The sequence below is a fragment of the Rhipicephalus microplus genome, unplaced genomic scaffold (genome assembly GCF_043290135.1).
Source record: "Rhipicephalus microplus isolate Deutch F79 unplaced genomic scaffold, USDA_Rmic scaffold_24, whole genome shotgun sequence".
Lineage (NCBI taxonomy): Eukaryota > Metazoa > Arthropoda > Arachnida > Ixodida > Ixodidae > Rhipicephalus > Rhipicephalus microplus.
In genome coordinates this window covers 7,337,102-7,360,603 of record NW_027464597.1, presented here as the reverse complement: position 1 = coordinate 7,360,603, position 23,502 = coordinate 7,337,102, and the positions used below count along the sequence as shown (strand labels likewise).

The 23,502-nt window shown below is 45.6% G+C and overlaps 1 protein-coding gene and 1 long non-coding RNA gene across 3 annotated transcripts in view; one reads left to right on the top strand and one right to left on the bottom strand.

Moving 5' to 3' along the window:
* The window catches only part of LOC142786474 (uncharacterized), a 273,752-nt gene extending 268,256 nt beyond the window's left edge, over positions 1 to 5,496 (bottom strand). Inside the window, exon 1 of the long non-coding RNA XR_012889062.1 lies at positions 5,411 to 5,496. This is a non-coding gene — a long non-coding RNA (uncharacterized LOC142786474). The remainder of the gene's footprint in view (positions 1 to 5,410) is intronic.
* LOC142786468 (MIF4G domain-containing protein B-like) overlaps positions 4,532 to 23,502 on the top strand; it is a 45,405-nt gene continuing 26,434 nt past the window's right edge. Inside the window, exons 1-3 of one of the 2 annotated variants that reach the window (XM_075884175.1) lie at positions 4,532 to 4,817; positions 10,204 to 10,376; positions 14,196 to 14,388. In XM_075884175.1, coding sequence (XP_075740290.1) covers positions 10,206 to 10,376; positions 14,196 to 14,388 — 364 coding nt within the window. In that variant the 5' untranslated portion in view covers positions 4,532 to 4,817; positions 10,204 to 10,205. Of the gene's footprint in view, positions 4,818 to 5,709; positions 5,854 to 10,203; positions 10,377 to 14,195; positions 14,389 to 23,502 lie in introns of those variants that run through there. The other variant, XM_075884174.1, reaches the window with a different exon arrangement.

Genomic DNA, 23,502 nt, shown 5'->3' with positions numbered 1-23,502 from the left:
CCCAACTATGCCCCAGGGTCTCTTGTGTGGCTTGCCATCCCACACCAAACACCGGGACTCTCCTCGAAACTTGTCCCCCGGTACGAGGGGCCTTACACCGTTTTGGAGAAAACCTCTCCGGTCAATTTCCTAATTGAACCAGTTTCCCGATCGGACGACATGCGCCGGCGGGCACGTGACATCGTCCATGTTTCCCGACTGAAACCGTACCATGAGCCTTTGCCTGAAACTTCTTAAGTCGCCAGGATGGCGCCTTTTTCAGCGGGGGCGATTGTGAAGAAGAAGATGTGCCTGCAGCGAGCAGCATCGCCAACGCCCGGCTCTCTCGGCTCGTGCTTCGGTTCGTTGCTGTGCCGATCGCTGGACGGTTCTTGACGCTGTCTCGTCGCTGGCTTTAACGGCTAATAAACCTCCTCACAATATATATATCTGCATAGATTTCGTACCACACGTAGTTGTTTTTCATTGTTTTGTTCGCCCTACTATTTGTATCAAATATTTGTATTCAATCCTGCGAAAATTTCTTAATGGGGTTGCAGTATTTTTAAATAAATAAATAATGACCACTCGAGCTTACTCAACACTTCCAGGAACAAGTGGGACGAAAAAAGAGTGCACATCTCACAATTTTCGAAACAGTGTTTAATTGCAATTACGTGTTTATAAATACTAAAGGCCGGCAAACGTCAGTGCAGTACGTGCTTCCAATTTTGCTACTTGCGGTACGCGAGACCGTGAGGCGCGAATTCCCGCGACAGAACTGCAGTTAACAGAATGCCAGGCGTTTGCGTTGTTTATCACACTGAACTTATTTTATTGTCACGGGTCTTTAAGATTGATTTCGCATAGCAATGCGAGCATCTGTCGCCAACACACTGCAGATCGTTTCTCATTCTTCATATACGCATCCAACTGTTTAACTTTCACTTTTTATTCATATTTATTGATTCCATTATTTTTGCGGTACAAGATCGGTAGTCGAACTGCCTTTTTTAAAGCGTAGTGACGTTATTTTCGCACAACATCGAAGCTGGCCGCGGCGGCGAGACTGAATTTCGTCTCGATAGAGGAGCTTGTGTAGTGCGCAATGTCAGTGTGCGTGGCAGAACCCCAGACGGACCAAATTTACGAAGCCGTCCACTAAGGCGTGAATCATAGTCATACTGTGGTCCCATGGATTGCCTTCCTGATTCTGACGAAACTTACAAGCGCAGGTTTTTGGCTCAGAACAATGATTTGGAAGTTAGTTTTGCAAAAAAAATATTGTTGATTGAAATAAAATGTATACAAATGGTGCCCACATATACAAACAGCAATAAATCCTTTATTCCAAGTTCTCAAATTCTGAACTTGGAGAGTGCCTGACCAAATAGGATACAGTTCTTAATCACGATAATTATTCCCATGAAAGAAAAAACGAAAATCTGTATTTATTTTGTTTTCCTTTGCTTTCAAACGAGATAACCAGTAAAATACAGTAAACTTTCAAAAGTACTATACTCATAAGATATAAGTCCGTACAACAAGCTTTTAACCATTAATAAATGAGTAACATGAGCGAGAGCAAGATGTTCAATAAACTTTGAAGTTCAGCTTAGCGGCAGCGCAGAATAGGGTTGGTTGTAGGTGTTCTCTTGGCATAGCATTCTTACGGTGTAATGAAACCAGTAATATACACTTATTCTATCTCTGGGAATACTGTGATATTCTTTTGAGTATTCCTTGTGCACGAATATTTGCACGTGTCTACTTCGCTACAAATAATACACGCAGACAGTCTGGCAGTACGTCAGGACGACAGCTAAATATTATTTACTTCGTTGCTCTCGAGCGTGACATATTAAGTTAAATTGGTTGTATTGTGTCGCGCTCCGTATACGCATCGTCTGCGTTCTACCCGCGATCCAAACTGTGCGATTAGGGAAGGATATCAATTTGGTTTTTATATGGAACATGACGGCGATGCTGGTGGCAAGAACACGTCAAGCGTGGTCATATAATTGCTATTGCAACAACAGTAGTCTGTAATGGTCTTTGGTTGGAAGATACCTTAACAGTGCAACCTACCTAACCACATTTAAAAATTACCCACTAGAACCAATATCTCCGTGCTTGAATATACAGCATATCTCCATTGCCCTTTACGGCCATTTACGACGTGTTTTCATAAATTGCCAGTTGTCCGTGAGTATTACACCAATATATGTCGTGCGTTTGAAGGACAGTTTTTGCAGTTAGGCTCAGCACTTCTCTTTTAATGCGCTCGTTGGAGCTTCAAGCAATTTGCGAATGGTACAGATAACGATACTGAGCACAGCTGCACTGTTCACAAAACCTCGCTCATTGATTTATATGTGGGGTTTAACGTCCCAAAACCTTGATATGATTGTGAGAGATGCCGTAGTGGAGGGCTCCGAAAATTTCGACCACCTGGGATTCTTTAATGTGCACCCAAATCTCAGCACAAGGGCCTACAGCATTTCCGCCTCCATCAAAATTGGAGCTGCCGCAGCCGGGATTCAATCCGGCGACTTGCGAGTCAGCAGCCGAGTGCCTTAGCCTTTAAACCAACGCGACGGCATAATCTAGCTCTTGAAGTGAATTCAAATACATGTATATTGGCAGAAATAAAACTTAGCAACGTGAGCGGTGACTCGATTTCTTCACCGAAGAAACAATATTCTCGCAAGCTTGCTACGAAACATTCCATACAGTTTTCTTCTTTGCAGCAATCCGCAAAAACAGTTCGAGACATGAAGAACACAGAAAAGGTGTCTTCAATGAAGTCGCACTGACAGAAACGTTAGGGTAAGGCTTCAATGACAAATGCGATGCGCACTTGACAAAGTATATGGCGTTCGTATTTGGCAGCAGCCAGGTTGAGGAGCAGCCGAAACAAGCGAAGACCACGACGCACGCCAGGTACGTTATCACACATATTTTTTGGTGTCTCCCTGCTGCTGCCCGTACTTCTTCATTGCCCTAAATGCTCATGAACACAGAGCGTGACATTGTTACCGTAGCGCACCGTGTCGTCGACCCCGTGTGCACTTCTCTCGCGTCCGATTCATGCCTGATCCCAGCCCGACGTTATCGCACCGTACAATCGCAGACAATGAAGACGACTTCAAGCCGCTATCACAGTCGCAAAAACACGTAGACGTATAATGCTTCAGAAAAGGTACTGTAGTAAATAACTAGTACACGTGTTTCGTTGAAGCAGTAAGTGATGTGTTGCCATCTTAAAGCCTGGGGGAAGCTGGGTAGCCCCACCACTTTTGGCCAGAGTGACCACTTTAAATTTTCATGTTGCTCTATGACTCAACTACCCACCGTCATCGACAAACGCTCTATAAGTAAGTAACAAAGGCGCTACGGTGAACGCGATGGGCACAAAATAACTACATTTCTCAGAAAAGTGCAAATGAGCCCAACAAATAAAATATCAAGCGGCTGTAAAATCCTGGAAGCAACTTAGCAAAAAAAGAAGCCCGAATTCACTGATTACAAGTGTAACTTAACTCTATAGTACGAAGCCACGTTGCCGACCACATTATGCAGCTGCTTAAAGTAAGACGGAATCCTTAGTTGCCTCATCAATGGTGAAGAGTGACTGTAGGAGGCGTCAACACGACCGATGCAAGAAATATTTAATCGAGTGCTGACGGGACCTCATCTTGACGTCATGTGATCCTTTGACCAGCGTGACATCGAAAGCCATCAAAATGTGTGACCACACAAGATGGCTTTCTGGTTTGGTCAGAGGTGGGCCGGTCCCAAAGACACTTTAAAGCCTCATCAATTGCAGAAAGGTTCCAGTGAGTCTGATGCCGGAGGCAGTGCTGAATGTGTTGTCTCCAGGAGGCGGGTGAGGAAGGGTAACTACAAGTCAACCCTGCAGAAACAAATAGTTTTGAAAGAGTATGGATTTTGAAAGAATTTCGAAAGAAATATAGATTTTGCTTTCAAGCTTTTGACTGTACAGCAAGCTCGCGATACGGCTGAGACCTGATGGTACCGACGCAGGTGTCACTCACACGACCTCGTCAAGGTTTCCTCAGTCAAGCAACCAATCAATCCATCAATCAATCATTCAGTACAGTCACCTTCTTCTAGTGCAAAAGTGGCCGCACGCTTTTAGATCGTAAAATGAAATTCGACCAGATTCAACGCTAATTGCCCGATAGTTATTTTTTCATATTTCACGTTTTCTACACTTTTCACGTCGGCTGCACGCCAAGTTACGGCACCGGATTATTCGTTTGAAGGGGTGCATAATCTGTTTCTTCGGCGAAGTGCCGCGTTTCCTATCTACTTTGCTTCGGTATTCTAAGATGCGGCGCTCATCGTAACAGGGACAGCCTTACGCCTCCGGCTGTGTGAAAAGTGACTGGACAAATATACAATTTCATTGAGCGGCTAACCTACTCAAAGAGCGTCGCCGAAGATGAGCGTGATTTCGCGTGCGATAGTTTTCCAACTGATGAACACGTGATGTCGTCGACATCATGACTTATCAAAACGCCCATGTCCCTCGAATCCAGAAACGCAAGCCACCGGAGACAACGGACCGGCAGTTTCCTGTGGCTGGCAGTAGCATCAAAGTCCAGTTGGATCACCGTGGTGCGCCCCCGGCAAGAAATCTTGCCGTTTTTGTTTCTTTGTCTTTTAAAAACACCGCGAAGTATCGCCGAAAGGCCAACGTCTGCTCACCGTTCTTCTGCTGCTCTGCCCGACACGAAGCCGCCTTCTTTCGACCATCGGCAGCAACGTGCATACAGGACTGAATCTACCATTGAATGTCGAGAAATCCGCAGGTGAGCAGGGCGCAGATTGCCTCTTTCCACACTATAAGGATGATGGAAACATTGAATGATTTGTGCATTGAACGTGACAGCGGGAGGGCTGTTTTCAGAACAGTGGACCCGAGGAGTACTGTGCTGAAGGGTTAACACGATTGACTGAGAAGAAAAAAATTCAGGCAGCTCCGCTTGGCGAACACTGATGAAACTGGTAAGCTAGTGGCTTCGTTTTCGCCAATTATATTAGCTGGTTCAATGAAATGGGATTCCGATGAAGTGAGGATGAATGACGTGTGAGGACTGCCTGGGGCAGTTGCGGGAGTACTGCTGAATTGGCAGAGTAGTGCATAGTGGGCGTAATGGCACGTTTCCGATATGGGATTTACCTAAGTTTGGTGGCACATTCCTTTCCATGAACTGCGATGACCCCCAGACATGAAAAGCTCAACTACGAATACCTTCCCTGTTAAAAGGCAGAGCCTGCCTTTCCCCTTCTAGTCGCTTTAGGTCAATGCTAATAGCCCCTTGCGAAGTTCGTAGCACCGTCGCTCGGGCTCCTTGCGAAGCAGAACTTTGTCGCGCAGCGGATAATACCGGAGTTCGCTTACCTAAGGTATTCTTGCACCGTGAGCCGGGCTATGTCAGACACCCGACGTTGTCCGCTGCGGTGTCCGCGCTCCGCAGGTATTATGTCTTCGCTCTCACTCCCTCTCGAATAGCAACAGCTGTGGCGTGCGCGCTTGACCCTGCTCCTAGAAAATGGAGCACGTGGTGCAAGAGAGCGTAGGAGAGGGTAAGTGCAAAGCTTCGCCACTCCTAATCTCACCGTTCGCTCTCTCCTTCCTGCGCCCCACTCTAACGTTCAGTCACGCCTCACTATCGACCATTCGCTTGCTGGGCGCCTCTCAAGACCATCGGGAAATGTGTGCTCGACACGCCGCTGTGAAACGACTACGCCGAGCCGAGAATGCTCGCTCTTCACTCTGGACCACTCGCTGGTTGGGCGCCTCTCAAGGCGATGGCTGAACTCGGTGAAGGCGAATGTCTGACGGTAACGGTACCCTTTCTCAGCGCAACAAATGTTTTCGCATTTCCTTACGATTCTCCTCGGGGAGGGGGGGGGGGCATTTTGCTTAACCTCCTTGAGCCCATCCGTTCCTGGTTATAGACGGCTGGACAACGCTTGTTGTGGTAAAGTCCCGGCCTTAAAGATGCGCTTAAATGAAATAACAAAGTGTTCAAAGTAAGGACTCGTGCTCCTTGGGAGAAAACAGCCTACTCGTCTGTCAAAGTCGACAGCGATCCGAGACTGGATGCATACTCTTAGAAACACGTTTATTTAGGAAAATTGCGCCACATTAATTGCCGGGACGGATGATGTGTGCCTTGGCACTCCCCACACTTTGGGTTCATCTACAGTTGTTCTTACAGTGGCGTGGTTTTGTTTGGACGTGTTGAAGCCCACTCTAAGGATTCATCCCGAGTAAAACTAGTATTGCACTGGAGAACGTGTGAATATTCTTGTCGGGAACTTGTTCACTGCGTTGTTTTCCTAACAGCGCCGCATCGAGTGTAATACTCCGGTCACACGTGGCAAATAAGTGCACTTTGAGCGAGTTTATTTACGCTCACGAAGTGTCATTTTGGCGGTTTGCTGCTACACGAACAAGTGAAGTGTACTTTGAAAGGGATGACTGTAGCAATTGTTGGGTTTCTAGCGCAATATATATTTGTTACTTTTGCGCCCCTGTCTCATCGTCACACCACGCTCTCTTCGTGGAAGTCACACCAGTGGCACACGCCATCGTAAACGACTAGAGAACGACTCGCCTACAAATGTGAAAGTGTGCCTGGAAGTAAACAACGCGACGGACGTGGCCATTGCACAGCATGTGCGCCGCATCCCCGTTGCGGACGTGGCCGCAAACTGCCAGAGGATGAAAGCCGCGAGAATGTTTGTTCAATTATGGCTTGTTATAGTACATAGCGAGATCCTTTATAACGAAAACAATAGTTTAAAAATAGTAAGAGCGCCGCTCTATACAACAGCGTATTTCTGTGCAAGTCACTGGTACCAAGGCTACACACTTGGTTGCAGCGAAGTGATGTTGGAGAATGCACTTTCCGCCAAGTGTACTTTTCAGTGAGTGACACTAAAGTTGCTCGTGTGACAGCGCGCAAATGACACTCTCAGCTAAGTGTACTCGCTCGAAGTGCACTTAAGTTCACGCGTGACAGGGGTACAAGGCCCTTTATGCTCTCACATAATACAGTGTATAGTACTCTAAATCGTTACCCAAAACATACTCGTAGCTCTCCGGCTGAGATCGCTGAGTCGCCGTGTGATGAATGTTGTCAATGACCTCTGTTAGGCGCGATGGACAGAGTCCGCCTACGCCTTTTGCACTGTGCGCTACGTGAGTTAACATTTATCTAAGATTAAGTTCTAGTATGCTAGCTGTGTTTTCGAAAGCCATGAACAAAAAAAAAGGGGGAGGGGGATTGCGCGTCACAGCCCCGCCACGGCGGCCTAGTGGCTAAAGTACTGGGCTGCTGACCCGCAGGCCGTGGGATCGAATTCCCGCTGCAATACCGATGGAGGCGGAAATGCTGTCGCCCCAAGTGCTCAGTCTTGAGCGCACGTTAAATAATCCCAGCTGGTCGAAATTTCTGGAGCCCTGCACTACGCCGTCTCTAATACTCATACGGTGGTTTTGGGACGTTAAACCCCACATATCAATAAATCAATCAGCGGGATTGAATGATGGCTGCATTTTCCGTGGAGGCAAAAATTCTGTAGACCAGTGTGCTCAGATTTGGGTGCATGTTAAAGAACCCCAGGTTGTCGAAATTTCCAGACCCCTCCACTACGACGTCCCTCATGATCATATGTTGGTATTAGGACGTTAAACCCCACATATCAATTTATCAATAAATTGCGGGTCACCATGACAACGTTTGGATGCTCGTGTTATCAGTCGAAAAATGTTTGCAAGCGTAGGCGTGAGCACAGTGGTCCATAAGGGGTGTGGAGTGGGGTCCCTCTAGTTTTACAAGGTAGCAACAAATAAAGTCCCTGCATGTTCTTAGGAAAGTGCCACCATTATTTTAAACAAGCGGCCGTGCACCGTTCTCTCGGGCCGCCATGAGCATCACGTGCGTTATCAGCGTGGCATAGCATTCTTGATAATAAAGTGACGCTAGCCGGGTGATAGGGCCAGCGCCCACACGGTTTCCAGTCGGGAGAGGACATAAAGAAGGTACGGACACTTGGTAGAGGAGGGTTGGGTACTTTAGAGAGGATATGGAGGACAGTATTTGTACTTTTTCTCTATTAAAAGATTTTAGCAACAACTACACGAACGCGCCCAGGAGCAGCGCTAGCATATTATACGCTCCGTTCGCTCCCGTGCATCTAGCGAGCACTTGAAAAGAGAGCTCACTGTTTCCTAGTACCAATTTATTAGTAGTTAGCATTTGAGGCCTGAGATGCCCAGATGATATTACACTACAGGAACACTTCTGAAGTGTTCTGAACACTTCTGAGTGAACTTCTGAAGCAGTTTTCCTTAGCAACTGTCTTGCCGGGCATTATGTTTTCGTTCTTTTCATCTTTTCGAATTCATCATAACATGAAGTAGATGCGATATTAGGTTGAGCCAATCGTATGTATTATCGTTAGAAAAAAATAATAATGTTAAGTTGGGTCTAACCTCCCAGAACCACGATATAATTGTGAGAGATGTCGTAACGGAGGGCACCGGAAATTTCGACCGTTTCGTGTTCTTTAACGTGCACGTTTTGCGCACAGTATACGGGCCTTTGGAATTTCGAGTGCACTGAAATGGGACCTCCATAGCCGGAATCGAACCTGCGACCAAAACTGAACTGTTACACTTTCCGCATCAACAAACCAGCGAGAAATGCATGATGCAACTACGATATTTGCGAGAATGGTACCCTGGTTTCATGAATTCAGCGTGGTTACTACTGTTGAAGTAGTACTTTAAAAACGAGAAAAATAACCACCAGTAGCCTCAGCATCGACCCCAGCTATGAAAGAATCCAGTAGTTGATAACGTCTCCTCATGACGTCATCTTGATATTACAGGTCGCCATAGATTGTGACGCCATCATGAGGCCATACGAGGACGTCATCACGTGACATCGTCGCTTGGTCAAACGAGGCAAATCTCGGAGGCAATGCAAAACCGCTTAGAGTGCTTAAAGCTTTCGGGCGGCGGTGTGTATATCGGTGCACTAGACTGCGAAGTTCGGCTTCCGTATTCGAGTTAATTTGGGCAAATTCAAGTTTAACTACCCCTACAGAGAAGTTAACGCAACACTAACAGTCTAAAGCACACTTTTTGCCAAAACGAAGGCATGCCGGGTTTTTTTCTTCTTCTTCGATTTAGAACAGTGTACCTGAGTTCGTTTACGAGGCAGACAGTTCTGATGAATTCCTTGAGTAGCATTTGTCGTATTTATATTGAATAATTGACGTGGTGTAATACTAGTTTTGCGGGTGTTGTAAACTGTTAGAGCTGTTTTTTATTCCTTTTTTAAAATTCATACTAGCGACACTGTCGTATTGCATGTGGTGCCGGCGTTATCAATTATTTCTGCACTGTTCTTCTTTTTCTGCAACTCCCCTTCTCCAATCATTTCGCTGCAACTCCACGACACTAGAGGGTATTCAGGCCTACAGTGTTGCGAAATAAACAAGTAAATGCATCAGGATCATAATACTACTTAGAGTTGATCTCTTAGGCACCCGTTCGTGTGCTTAGTAGCGTACAGGTTGGCCGGCTTCGGCGTAACTGATAGAGCGAACACAGACGAAGGAGAGAGAACGCAGAGGCTGTCGACATCACGAGCCACTGGCCTCCAACATTGCCTTCTTCCTCTGACACGCGTGCTGGCCCCTCCGATGGGCGCACGTATGCAGGGCTGGCGCGTGCCCTACGGCTGGCCTTGCTTGTCGTAACGCGCTGTCGGCGTTTCACTCTATTTGCGACACCCGCAATGCACCAAGTGCTGTGTAAATCATTTCAGCACTGGTAGTTTCTGTGACCATATGTATTGAGTTTCAAAATTTCATAACTCTGCCTTTAGCCAAAACTTCATATACGGCTGGCGTTTCCCCACCACGAGGCTGCACTCACTGTTCGCATTAAGAGCTATCGTGTTCGTCGGTGATTTTAGTTTTGTTCCATGATAAAAATATGAATGAGCATTTAGACACAAGACCCACGAAAGATGAGACACAGCACCATGTGTACACCTTCCCGCCTTCGTTCTTTGTCTAAACGCTGTTTTATATATTTATCATGAAAAGTCACCAACTCACCAAATCTTGTCTGTTTCTGTTGAAGTAATAATCCTATGTTGTTTTTCGCAGACATGGCCGACATTATCGTGCCTAGAGAGGAAAGCGCCGATGAAGAAATACCGTCGTCGGCCACTGGGGGTGCGGATGGCGCTTGTGGCGTAAAGGCGTCGGTCACTTCGTGCGAGACTGGGACTGAGTCTGGAACGAAGAAGTCCTCGGTTGTCACGGTGGTGTATTCGAACGTGAGTAATCCTCCACGCGTTGTCGAGTGTCTGTGGGTGGCTGTGGTGTTTAAAGGTACTTTAGCTAGGCTCGCATCAACACTTCCAGGACATGGACTTGGTTGAGTGAATGGTGGTCGCGGTGATCACATCACCGTACGCTTCACCCGCCGTTCACTCAACCAAGTGCTAGCTGCTGTATAGCATTTTTCTATCTTCGTAGAAGTCATAACCATTTATCTGTGCCTGACATCAGCGTTAAAAACTCTGCAAAACATAACAATTGGCAGATTTCAGGTACAGTGGGAATCAATGATATGCGAAGCACACAGGAGAAATTTCGATATGTCACTTTAAAATCAGCACAACGATACGAGGTGGAGTTAAATGATGCCGTACATGATTTCGGTGTCATGAGCCTCATGTTTGGATGTGTTGTTTACCTTGGTCATCTATTCACGTCACTTGATACCAAATTTAGTATATGTGGAGCTATCGAAACGGCCGCGAGCACGCTATGAGCGTGGCTTGTTGTCATGTTCTTACATGACACGCGTGTCAGGATTATCATGTTTGCACCAGTCATATATTTCGTCATCCATTGACGTCACCTAACACCAAATTTGGTATATGTGCAGTTTGCAAAACGGCCGCGAGTGCATCATGAAAGGCCCAATATACTCTAACGTATTGTTGACGCGCGCGCACGCTGGGCACAGCTACGCTACGTTAGCAAAACGCGAGCACTCTATCTATAGTCTAATAAAAGGTATATTTATCCGAAACTCACCCTGCGATGTTTTTTTGCATAAATTGAATGAAATCTTGCACAAGAAAATGTGTAGCACATTTTGTTTTTGGCTGCATTTATTCAAGGATATTTGTTTTAGTTTTTGTCATGGTTTGCGGGAAGCCGCAAACCGTACGACTCGTCGAACTTGATAGTGACTGCAGCGAAGCAATCACGTACATTCATATAAAAAAAAGAGAGGTAATTGGGCATACATTCATTGCGCCGCGTCTTAAAATAAACGAAAGCCTAATGCATAGTCCCATTTTTTAGCCACCAGTTGACAAAACTAGAACAATCAAGTGGTGAGGAAAACTTTACGAAGAGAAAACGAGCAAGTAGCATGCGAATCTTCCAGCTCACTCAGAATTTCCCTCCTCGATTGCATAAACGAACGCATCGCTTTCCACTAGGGTACAAATCAGGGCGGCAGTTGGCCTCTCGTCAAACCTTTGACGCGTCAATCATAGCGCGAAACACATGGGTGGATTGTTCGCCGACTGCGTAATGTAACGCCGCGAAAGCAACGCCCAGACTGATTGTAATGTATACCTTTCGGTTGTATTCATTGAAGATACAGCCCCGAGGTAGAAAGCATATTGCGCAGCCGATTCGCAGAATGTCATGAACCTACTAGCTTAAGAGTCTGTACCAGTCAAGTATTTGTATCCAAATGTATGAGGTAAAAATGCAGCGAACAACAATGATGCGATTTAGCAGCCTTCGCTATACAATATTGGTGAGTCATGTATGAGCAAGGCGTATATTCCTCGCGAATCTCGGTAAAGTTAACAAAACGATCTGACTCCTTCACAAAACAATGGCATGTGCGTTCGGCTCCTAGCGAGAAAGCCGCGGAGAGCCTGTCGATGTCGGAGGATTTCATTCTGGCCTTACCGGCTGCCAAGGCCTCCACCAAAAGCATACCAGAAGGGGATAGGCCAGCACCGGAAAGTTAAAAATGCTAATTACGCTTTGGGTGGCTTCGCTGATCCCTATCAGAGAGATATTATCCTCTATGCGGTGATGACTCCTACAATTGCGGTTTATACAATAATGCAATCCAAGAAGTTTCTCCGGTAATTTGGTGGGAGATTTGCCGGGAGTATTAATATTTATTTATAGGAGTACTGACAGGAATTCTAAATATTTTCAGGTTGCTGTTTTTTAATTGAAACGCGGGTGTAAGGAACACTATAAAAAGAATGTCATGGTGCTTGGAAATGCAGCGAATGCATTTCAGGGGCGAAGCTCCTTACGCCGTGGGTTCTACGTCCCATTTTTGTGATATAGTAGCCACCTCTCGTTTAGTCCTTGGAATGTCCGCTGGAAGGTGGTACTTCTATATGATGAATGTGTTATGAAAAGACAAGAGATGATGATACTTGGAGTGTTCACTAGGTGGACAGAGGGACCGACAGACGCACGTAAGCACGCACGCACGGACGCTTCACCCTACTCATCATTCGCTCCGTGGATATGCTGGGATTGTTTTTATACCAAGACCCTTAAACAGAAATTTTGGTTTGAAATCGGGAATGTGACTTCACAGTAATATTTCCATAGAGGTCTGATATCACGGGGATACTGCAACTCACGATGTACTGGTGTAAGCAGTCTGTTTGCTGTCAAGTACACGTGGTTTAAGTAAACAATGATGAGTGAATTGTCGTCCAGAGGTTCTTACATTGAATTCTGCTATCTAGGTGGCAGGCAGGACGTGAATTTCGCAGAACCAGTGAACTGCGTTGACTTGTCCTGATAATGCACTATGTGGTGGCGTTGGCTCACAGACGCTAGGCGACTAGCCTTGAAATCAAAGTAAAATGTTTTGTGAGCGTTGTGTGGCTTCGGTGTGTGGAGAACGTTGATGGTACTGCACACCATGGAAATGAAAGATGTCCCTTTTAGGGTGCTTCAAAATCACGTCAGTGCCCCTTTAAGGACAATGAAGTGTTTCAATCAGTATACGTTTTCAGGCGAACTAATATTTGCCTTTTTTTGTTTGGGTGGATGAATGGGGGAACATAGCGCCTCCTTTATGTAAACGCACGAAATGCTTACTTTTATAGGGCACATATCAAAACTACGGAACTAATACTTCTTTTATCTCTCTCTCTCTCTCTCTCTCTCTGAGTGTGTGAGGGGGCAGGAGGGGAAAGAAGTGGAAATCAAAGAGATTGTTTTTCTTTGAAAGCTGATAAATATGAGAACTAACACAAAAACGCCAAGCAAAGTATGACGGATCTCATTAGTAGTGATTGTATTGTAAGCGTAAAGAAAGATGGACTGAGAGATAAATTTGCCCTGGCGGGGATCGAACTTGTGACCATTGAATAACACCCGTTGGAAGCTTGCAAGTACGCCTCCGAAAGGCAATTGTGGAATGCAAGCATAATAGTTCATCAACGCCTGAGTTCACGGACCTCGAGAGCGAAGGATATTGACAAGCAATGCTTAGCAGAGACTGACACTGTAATATAGACATCACTAGAGACAGCCAATCACTATAGCGTTCGTTCCTCTTCACTAAAGCATGCACAACGAAAATTTAAGTACCTCTACATGATATCATCTTTTAATTTATGAGCGTGATTTCATGTGTTGAATTTCTTATCAAAAACGGTCCTGGATGATGACTATCGTTGCTGATTTTAGAATGTGAATGATAATTGAAAACAGTTCTGAACGTTGTTAAAAACTCAAGCTTAAAATGTATGATCATGTATGGTGACTTGTAATCGCACACTACTTCAATCCGGAGACGCCACATCCAGACGAGGGAAGGAAGGATGACAATCGCGTCCACAACTAAATACCCAAATACACCCGTTTATGCACTTGGAAATGTGTTTGAATGTGCAGTCACAAGCCATCGAGGTTGGGACGTATGTTTGAAGTTCGCGCTCATTCAGCCACCTTTTGTGCCTCCTCTTTGGAGAAGGCAGGGTCTCAGAGTGCCTAAGCTATACCAAACAATCTGAGCTACGTGAACTTAAAGCCCTGATAAATAAACAAAACGTCTTGCTCGTGTACGCTCCTTCATGCAGCGTGCGTCAAAGAAGTCCAAGTCCAGAAGGAAGACAAGTCTGTCGCGGCCACAACGGAGAAAGCGGGGGACCAGCGGCAACGTCGAGAATGGAGACGCCACTCCCTCGGCTCAAGCGACGTCAAAGAAGCAAGAACGGCGTGATGACGCATCCACAAAGAAGCGCATCAGCGTAGTTCACAGAGCTCTATCAGGTACGACTTCTATGGTCTTCGAAATAAACACTGATCTTAAACTTTCACGAGCTCTACATTCACAGTTATCCTACTTACAGAGGTGAAGAACATCTGTCTGTCTGTCTGTCTGTCTGTCTGTCTGTCTGTCTGTCTGTCTGTCTGTCTGTCTGTCTGTCTGTCTGTCTGTCTGTCTGTCTAACAAAGCTATAGTGCCTAATTACCATGGCAACTATGAAAGATTTACCACTGAACTGGAAGAATTCTATACTTCTTTCAAGCAAGGTTATTGCGACTGCTCAGCCGAGCAAAACTGGAGGCTGTTTTCGGATAAAATGCAAGAATGAACTGACAAGTATGTTTCAACGGTAACTAATCAAAGCAAGATGTCAGTGTCATGGTTCTCTAACTCAAGAAAGGAAAAATTGTTTAGGAAAGAGGCAAGAAATGATCAACCCACGTGGCAAGCATATCAAAGTGCAGTAAAAAAGCTTTGAGAAACCATTCGCGCTGCTATAAACGAAACTTTTACGAGATAACACTAACAAGTATGCTAAAAAGTAACCCCAAGCAATTTTGAAAGACTATCGACCCATCTCCCCAATCAGGATAACACTATGTGACGACAAGAACGATGAACTAACCGATAGTGACACTGCTCTCACACTGAACAACATTTTCTTCAGTGCTCACATCAGGGGCAGATATGAATCCCCCCCTCTCCTCACATCCAGTAATTTCAGAACCGATGCCTACCTCCAATTTCAATCCCACTCAGCGCAATTCTTCACATAGTTAAAAATATAAAACTATCGTATGCCACCGGACCGGACAAAATAAACTCAAAACCCTGAAAAATATTAAATTTCCTGTCAGTGCCATTTTTGCCTTGCGTTTCACTCAATCCTTGTCATTCACCTGTGTTCCCATTAAATGGAAACAAGGGAAGATTGTTCCAACCTATACACGCGGTAACAGATCATAACCTTTGAACTATCGCCCCGTCTCAATTACTTCCGTTCCATCAAAAATTTTGGAACTTGTAATTTTTACGAATATCATAAACCCCCTTGAGCGCAATAACTTCATTTCTGTCGCACAGCACGGGTTTCGTAAAGGGCTATCGTGCGAAACACAACTTGCCGCCTTCACCCATGACTTACACGTTAATCTCTACAGCAATATCCAAACATGTAATTTTTCTCGATTTCAAAAAAGCGTTCGACAAGGTGCCCCATCGCCGTCTAATGTACAAACTATCACAGCTAAATCTAGATTCATTTGCATTCAACTGGATAGAAAACTTCTTCGGAACAAGAAAGCAATTTGTCGTATAGTAAATGCCGCATAATCCAACACAACCCCTGTTCTTTGCGGCGTGCCACAAGGTATACTTGGCCCGCTGCTGTTTCTTCTTTATATCAATGATCTGCCTTCCGACATTACTAACAACATACGTCTCTTTGCAGATGATTGTGTGCTGTATGGCAAAATTACTTGTAACCAAGACCAACTTACGTTGCAATCTGGTTTAACTACTATTGAAAACTACTGTAAAAGTTGACAAATGTCAATAAATCTTTCCAAGTTCAAATAAGGTCTTTTTTATGACGCGCGAGCTTACTAACTTTTATTTACACTCTATCAGGGTCGTCTTTACAATCCGCGAAGTCTTATAAGTACTTAGGTGTTCTTATCGCGAATGATCTCTCCTGGACCGTCCACATAAACAAATTGATCGCCTGCGCTACCAGACCTCTTGGGTATCTGCAGCGTACAATAGAACTTGCTCCTCTTCACTTGAAACTACTGGCCTATAAAACCCTCATCAGCCCAAAATTAGAGCACGCAGCCGCGATATGAGATACGCATCAGAAGTACCTAACTGATAGCGTTCAAGCAATTCAAAACCGCGCGGTTAGATTCACTTTCTCAGGCTACTCATCATGCACTAGTGGCACATACCTGAAATCACGCCTAGCACTTCTTCCCCTTAGCCACCGCCCGAAGCTTTCGAGACTGCCATCATTTTACCGGTTTGATCATTCTTTATCATCCAATACTTACATCGTGCCGAAACTGCATGTATCAAGCCGTAGCAATATTGAATTACAAGTAACATACCCTCGCCCCCGTACTAACTCATCTGCGAAGCCATATTTTATACGCACTACAAAGGAAGAGAACCATCTTCCAGATTACGTAGTCTAATTAAGAAACCTTGACCAGTTCAAGTCGCTTACAGCGCCCTGGATTGTGTGATATATTGGTGCCGTTTTTTTGTTTGATGCGCTTCGCATTTATGATCGCTATTTCCAGCTCATGTGTCCGCCGAATTTTACATTTTTGTACAAGTTGTTGACCCAACGTGTGTGTATTTCTTTTGTAATCATGGAGCTCATGTCACCTTTGTATGCTCGTACCAAGTGTATCTTTTGTACCACCCCTCATGCAATGCCTCCACTGCGGAGGCCCTTGCGGTATTAAAATAAATAAAATAAATAAATAAATGGACGTGATGGGAAACGTACATAGAGAAGGTGACTTGGTGTAATGTTCTAATTGAGCCGAACGTTTCAAAATGTCGCTAAATATACGTACAAACAGACGCATAGACGTATGTCAAACAGTGCGTATGTTTTATTTAACCAATTATTCCGTGTTTCGTAACAATGCCAACAGGAACATAGGTAGCCCTGGCTAGTGCTACCTAAACATACTTTACGGGAAGGTGCTTAAGCATACAGGTGACATAAACATGACGTGACCCCTTTATTATAGGAGTGCATATGCCATCATCATCACCATCATATTAAGCCTAACTACGCGCAAAGCAGGACAAAGGCCTCTTCCAAGATCCGCCAATCGATTCGTTGTTGTGCTTTGTGCTCCTACGTACGTTCTACCGGCGAACTTTTCTAATCTCATCGGCCCACCTAGCTTTGTCTCCCCTTCGTGCTTTTGCCCTCTCTGAAAATCCAGCCAGTGGTTGTTACCCTTATTGGTCAGCGGTTATCCTGCCCACGTGCTACATGCCCGACCCATGTTCATTTCTTTTTGATTTCAACTGTGATGTCCTTAACCCTGGTTTATTCCCTGATCCATTCTGTTCTGTTCATTTCTCTTAAGGTTACATCTATCATGTTCCTTTCCATCGCTAACTGTGTCGTCCTCAATATAAGCTGAACGCTCTTTGTAAGACTACAGGCTTCTGCTCCGTAGGTAAGTACTCGCAAGACGCAGCTGTTTTATACCTTCCTTTTGAGGATTGGTGGCAAATTACCATAATGATTTGCGAATACCTAATGGATGTGATCCACTTCATTTCTATTCTTCTAGTTGTTATTTCACTCTCATAGTTCAGCTCCGTGGCTATTACCTGTTCTAAATGGACATATTGCTTTACGATTTCCGGCGCATCTTCGCCAATCGCAAAGTGCGGTTTTCTGCCGAGACTGTTGCACATTACTTTATTTTGTGCATATTGGTTTTTTAGACCTTCTTATTTGTTTTCTGTGTCCAGCTCCATATTCATGAGCTGTAATCCATCCCCTAAATTCATTAGGGCAATGTCATGGGCAAATCACAGGTTACTAAGATACTCTTTAATAACTCTTACCCCTAACTCTTTCCATTCTAGGGCCCTGAAAACCTCCTATAAACACGCGGTGAATAGCATTGAATAGATCATGTCTCCATGGCTTTTACCATTCTTTATTTTTGGAATTCTGTCGTTGTTTTATGGAGAACTATGGTGGCTGTGGATCCACTGTAGATATTTTGGGGCGAAGCTTTTTATAACGGCACTTGTTCATCCCTCGTAGCCGTTGTAGTGTGTAACAACTATAACAATTTGACCTCCAAGGTGGTGCCGGTGAGAGATTTCTTCTGCAAGTTGTTGAACAAAAAAAATAGTGCTCAATGTACATGCCAATGGCTGCTTATGAGGAATGAGAGACAGGAGTATTTGGCTTTTAGTTAACGCGCACGCTGCAATCCCCATTAGCAGCCATTGGCATGTACATTGAGCACTATCTAACAAGAAAGGGTTGCTACGTTATACTCGCTGGGTGTAAGCTCCTTAGTTTTAGAAAGGTTTTCGAGCGTTGAGCGGCAGTGTCATGAATACAACGAACTTGTATATACTATGAACACGAGGTGGTTAAAGGTGAGAAATCGACCCGAAGCGCAAGCCGTAAGAAAGTGTGCGTGTGGCACCTCTCGTTTAATCCTTGGAATGTCCGCTGGATGGCGGTGCTTCTATGCGGGGAATATATGATGAAAAGATGCGAGATGGTGGTAGTTGGAGTGTTGAATAGATGGACGAACGGACACACAGACAGGTGCATAGATGGACCCCGCAGGGGCGCCTGTGCAAGTAGGTGTTTGGTGTGTCGCGACACCACGGATCCGAGCTAACGGGGGAGTTTCGGCTCCCTCCCACGCCTAGCCGTGCGTAGCTTTGCCGTGTCCGGGGAAAAGGGGATCCTGGGGGTTGAGCCAATGCTTGGTGATTGGACCTTTAAGGCCCCCCGGAAGAGGCAACACACCCCTTTGGCCCCGGCTTCACGTAGACGGCACCCCTGGGCTGACCCACTCAGAGGAAATCGGTAGTCGCCTTTTCCTATTTCTCTCTCTCTCTACAACTTAGTCTTTTTTCGTCTTTAAATCGATCCTGTCTTCTTCTCTCTTCCATTTACTTCCGATTTTTCCTGGCGGCAAGGGTTAACCTTGTGTATGTGCTCTGTCTTGGGCGCAATATATTTGGTTATAGCGGCTGTGTACAGCTGACGTTGACATGCCTCATGTAAATTTAGGACTTGTCACGTCCCCGTGTTGGGCTCCATGCTGAGCGGCTGGCATGGCTGCCGAACTCATATTTAGTTTCTGGCTTTCTCTTCTCTCCCTTCATTGCACGATCGTCCTCTCTCGAAGAGAGGGCGCACCGAAGACTTTTGAAATTATTTCAGCAAACCGAAAGAAATCTTTCCCCGCTACCACGTAATCCATTGTGAAACCGCTGAAAAGAACGCCAGAACTATTTCGCCTTTCGTTGTTTCCAAATGTCTCACCACTACACTTGGACCAGGTTACCAGGCAACAAGAATGGCCAGTGGGGATCTCTTCCTCGAGGTAAAAAGTCAGAGCCAGTATGAAAACCTCTCGAAACTAGGATCGTTTGGAAACATTCGTATCTCAATTACACCACACCGCTCACTCAACACTTCCCGAGGCGTTGTATCTGATCAAGACTTGCTTGACCTGACTGAAGGTGAGCTCTTTGAGGGCCGCAAGGACCAGCAGGTGACACAAGTACAAAGAATCAAAATTAGGCGTGATAAGAAGGAAATCCGTGCAAAACACATAATTGTGACATTTTGCACCAGTACCCTGCCTGAACATCTCGAAACAGGATATTTGAAGTTGAATGTGAGACCCTACATTCCCAACCCACGACGTTGCTTCAAATTCCAGCGTTTTGGTCACGGCTCTCAGAGTTTCCGCGGCCAACTCACCTGCGGAAAGCGTGCCACCACAGGACACGCTACGGACGAGTGTAAGGTGGAGGATGGGGCCCACTGCGCAAACTGCGATGGTGCCCGTCCCGCATACTCCCGAACCTGTCCAACATAAAAAAAGGAAAAAGAAATTGTTACAATCAAAATCACACAAAACATTACTTTCCGAGAAGCCCATCAACAAGTATCTGGTCTTTTCACAAACAAACCATCGTTCGCCGATGTAGTGCAACAGGGGGCAGCACTACAACAGCCTGCGGCAACTGCCCATGCCAGGCACAGTGTGCCCAGGCGGTCGCCAATGCCCCCACTCACGGCGGGAACAGCCAAGGCTGCCCTGCCACTCGTCCCCACGGCGACAACCACGGCCGCTGCAAGCTCTTGCAGCGGCCAGGGTATCCCAGGACCAAAGGAGGTGCCTTCGACCTCTAGCCCAAGAGGACCGAAGGTTTCGACCCCCGAGGTGAAGGAGACCCCAGAGTCGGCCGATATGAAGGCCTCGTCTCACTAGGCGAGGTCCCAAGCCCAAAACTTCAGCTCGCAAATGCGGGCACGCAGTGCCTCTGAGGAGGCAATGAACTCGACGGTACCCCTGGTGCAGAAAGATCGGCGTAGCTCCTTGGAGCGCGCCAAAAGAAATAAAAAGCCAATAACGGGGCCCGGCGACGGCCCTGTTCTTCGAGTCTTAACGCTTAGCTTAAGAAGCAGACACACCCATTTTTCCTTACACACAGCACTACGTTACCTCCAATATGGCAACACGAATAATACATTGGAACGTCAGAGGACTCTTTAGAAACCTCGATGATGTTCAAGAGCTCTTTTGCAAACATTCGCCGAAAGTGGTGTGTGTACAGGAAACTCATTTAAAATCTAAAAACACGAATTTTTTGCGTCGGTATGCTCTCTTCCGAAAGGACAGAGATGATGCTGCGGCATCATCCGGTGGTGTAGCCGTTATTGTTAATCAAAAAGTAGCATGCACACATTTACCACTGCAAACAACACTAGAGGCAGTGGCTGTTCAAGCAGTTCTCTTCAACAAGCTCGTCACCATCTGCTCTCTGTACATACCTCCACACCACCGTCTTGGAAAACTAGAATTCGAGTCCTTTATAGACCAACTACCCGAACCTTATCTGGTCCTTGGTGACCTGAATGCTCATAGCAGTCTATGGGGTGATTCTCGCTGCGATGCACGAGGCCGTCTCATTGAACAGTTCCTTTTTTCCTCCGGCACCTGTCTGTTGAATAGGAAAGAGGCAACATATTATAACCTTGCCAACAAAACCTACTCTTCCATAGATCTCAGCCTCGCATCTCGTTCACTGGTACCATTACTTAAATGGAAAGTTCTAAATAATCCCTACGGAAGTGACCATTTTCCTGTTGTTTTGAGTACACAAACATCATACGAATGTCCTCTACGAGTTCCCAAATGGCTTATACACAAAGCCGACTGGGAACAGTTTCATAACAATGCTCAGTTATGTTGGACTAACATATGTGGACTAAGCATAGATGAAGCTGTGCAGTACTTCACAGCCCTCCTTATTAATGCAGCAGCCAAATGCATCCCACAAACATCTGGACAGCCCGGCAAGCGACACGTCCCATGGTGGAACACAGAGCGTCGTAATGCGCGAAAGGAACAGAACAGGGCATGGAGGTTGCTGCGCAACTTGCCGACAGCGGAAAACCTTGAGAGCTTTAAGAAAATAAAGTCTCAAGGCAGGAGAACGCGTCGGCAGGCCAGAAGAGCAAGCTGACAGAAGTTTTTGTCAGGGATCAATTCATACACACAGAAGGCTAAAGTCGGGAACATGGTCGGTAGGATAGCAGGAAAACAAGTGCACATACTTCCACTCGTAAACACTCAGGGTGATAACTTGGAAGATCAGGCAAACTTCCTCGGTGCATACTTTGAACGGATATCCAGCTCGTCCCACTATACCGACATTTTGCAAAAATACAGAACAAGAATAGAAAAGCAGAAACTCGAACACAAATCCACTGGATACGAGGCGTATAACCAAGATTTCAGTCTTGCTTAGCTGCGAACATCTCTAAACTCCTGCAGTACTTCTGCCCCAGGTTCTGACCGTGTGGTGTATGAAATGTTAAAAAACCTACCAGCCGAAACACGAAAAACGTTACTTTGTTTATACAATGCTATCTGGTTTTCTGACACTATCCCTACCTCCTGGAAAGAGGCTATTATTATTCCCATTTCGAAAGAGGGCAAGGACCCTTCTTTAGCTTCAAACTATAGACCTATTGCACTTACAAGCTGCTTGTGCAAAGTCTTCGAAAAAATGATAAACTGCCGACTTTACATATCCTTGAAACAAACAATTCGCTTGACCCATTTCAGTGCGGGTTTCGAGAAAGTAGATCCACCACAGACCACCTCGTTCGTATCGAGGCACAGATCAGAGACGCCTTCGTCCATAAACAATATTTTCTCTCTGTGTTCCTCGATATCGAAAAGGCTTATGATACAACATGGCGTTTTGGAATTCTAAGAGACCTGTCCCACCTTGGCGTGCGCAAGAATGTTTCAAATAATTGAAAGTTACCTGTCAAACCGGACATTCCGTGTCCGAGTGGGCACGGTTCTTTCCCAAATATTTGTCCAGGAAACAGGCGTGCCACAAGGTGGTGTACGTAGCTGCACACTTTTTCTCATCAAAATGAATTCCTTGCACTTGTTCATCCCCCGCAATATGTTCTGTTGTACATATGTCGACGACGTCCAGCTTGGCTTCAAGTCATGCAACTTGGCAATGTGTGAGCAGCAGGTTCAGCTGGGTTTAAACAAGGTCTTCAAATGGGCAGATGAAAACGGATTTCAACTTAACCCACAAAAAAGCACGTGTGTCTTGTTCTCTCGAAAGAGAGGCATGCACTGGGAACCTGACATTTGACTGAACGGGCAACGTCTGTCCGTCAAAGCCGAGCATAAATTCTTAGGCTTAATCTTGGACAACAAGTTGACCTTGGTACCACACATAAAGTATATAAAAACAAAATGTTTAAAAACCATGAATGTTATAAAAGTGTTGTCACGTACTACTTGGGGTAGTGACAGGCAATGCCTCCTGAATCTGTATCGAAGCCTTGTTCGCACCCGCTTAGATTATGGGGCCGTTGTTTATCAGTCTGCAACTCAAAGTGCTTTGAAGATGCTGGACCCCGTGCACCATTTGGGCATCCGCCTTTCTACGGATGCTTTTCGCACCAGCCCCATAGAAAGCCTTTATGTTGTGTCAAATGAGTGGTCGCTTCATCTGCAGAGAACTTACATATCCTTTGTTTATTTCCCTAAGGTGAAAGCGGATAAGAAGCACCCCTCATACCCTACTCTTAATGATTTGTCGAGCTCAATTCTGTTTCAAAACAGGCCTTCGATGAGGCAGCCCTTCTCAGTTCGCCTGAAAAGCCTAGCTGAGGAAACTGGAGTCTCACTTGAACACAGCTTAATGGCTCCTGTAGCATATCCGCCACCGTGGCAATGGCAGACTATAGACTGTGATGTGTCCTTTCTAGAAGTTACAAAACATGCGCCTATTTCCCATATCCGAACATACTTTCTGGAACTTCAACACAAATACAC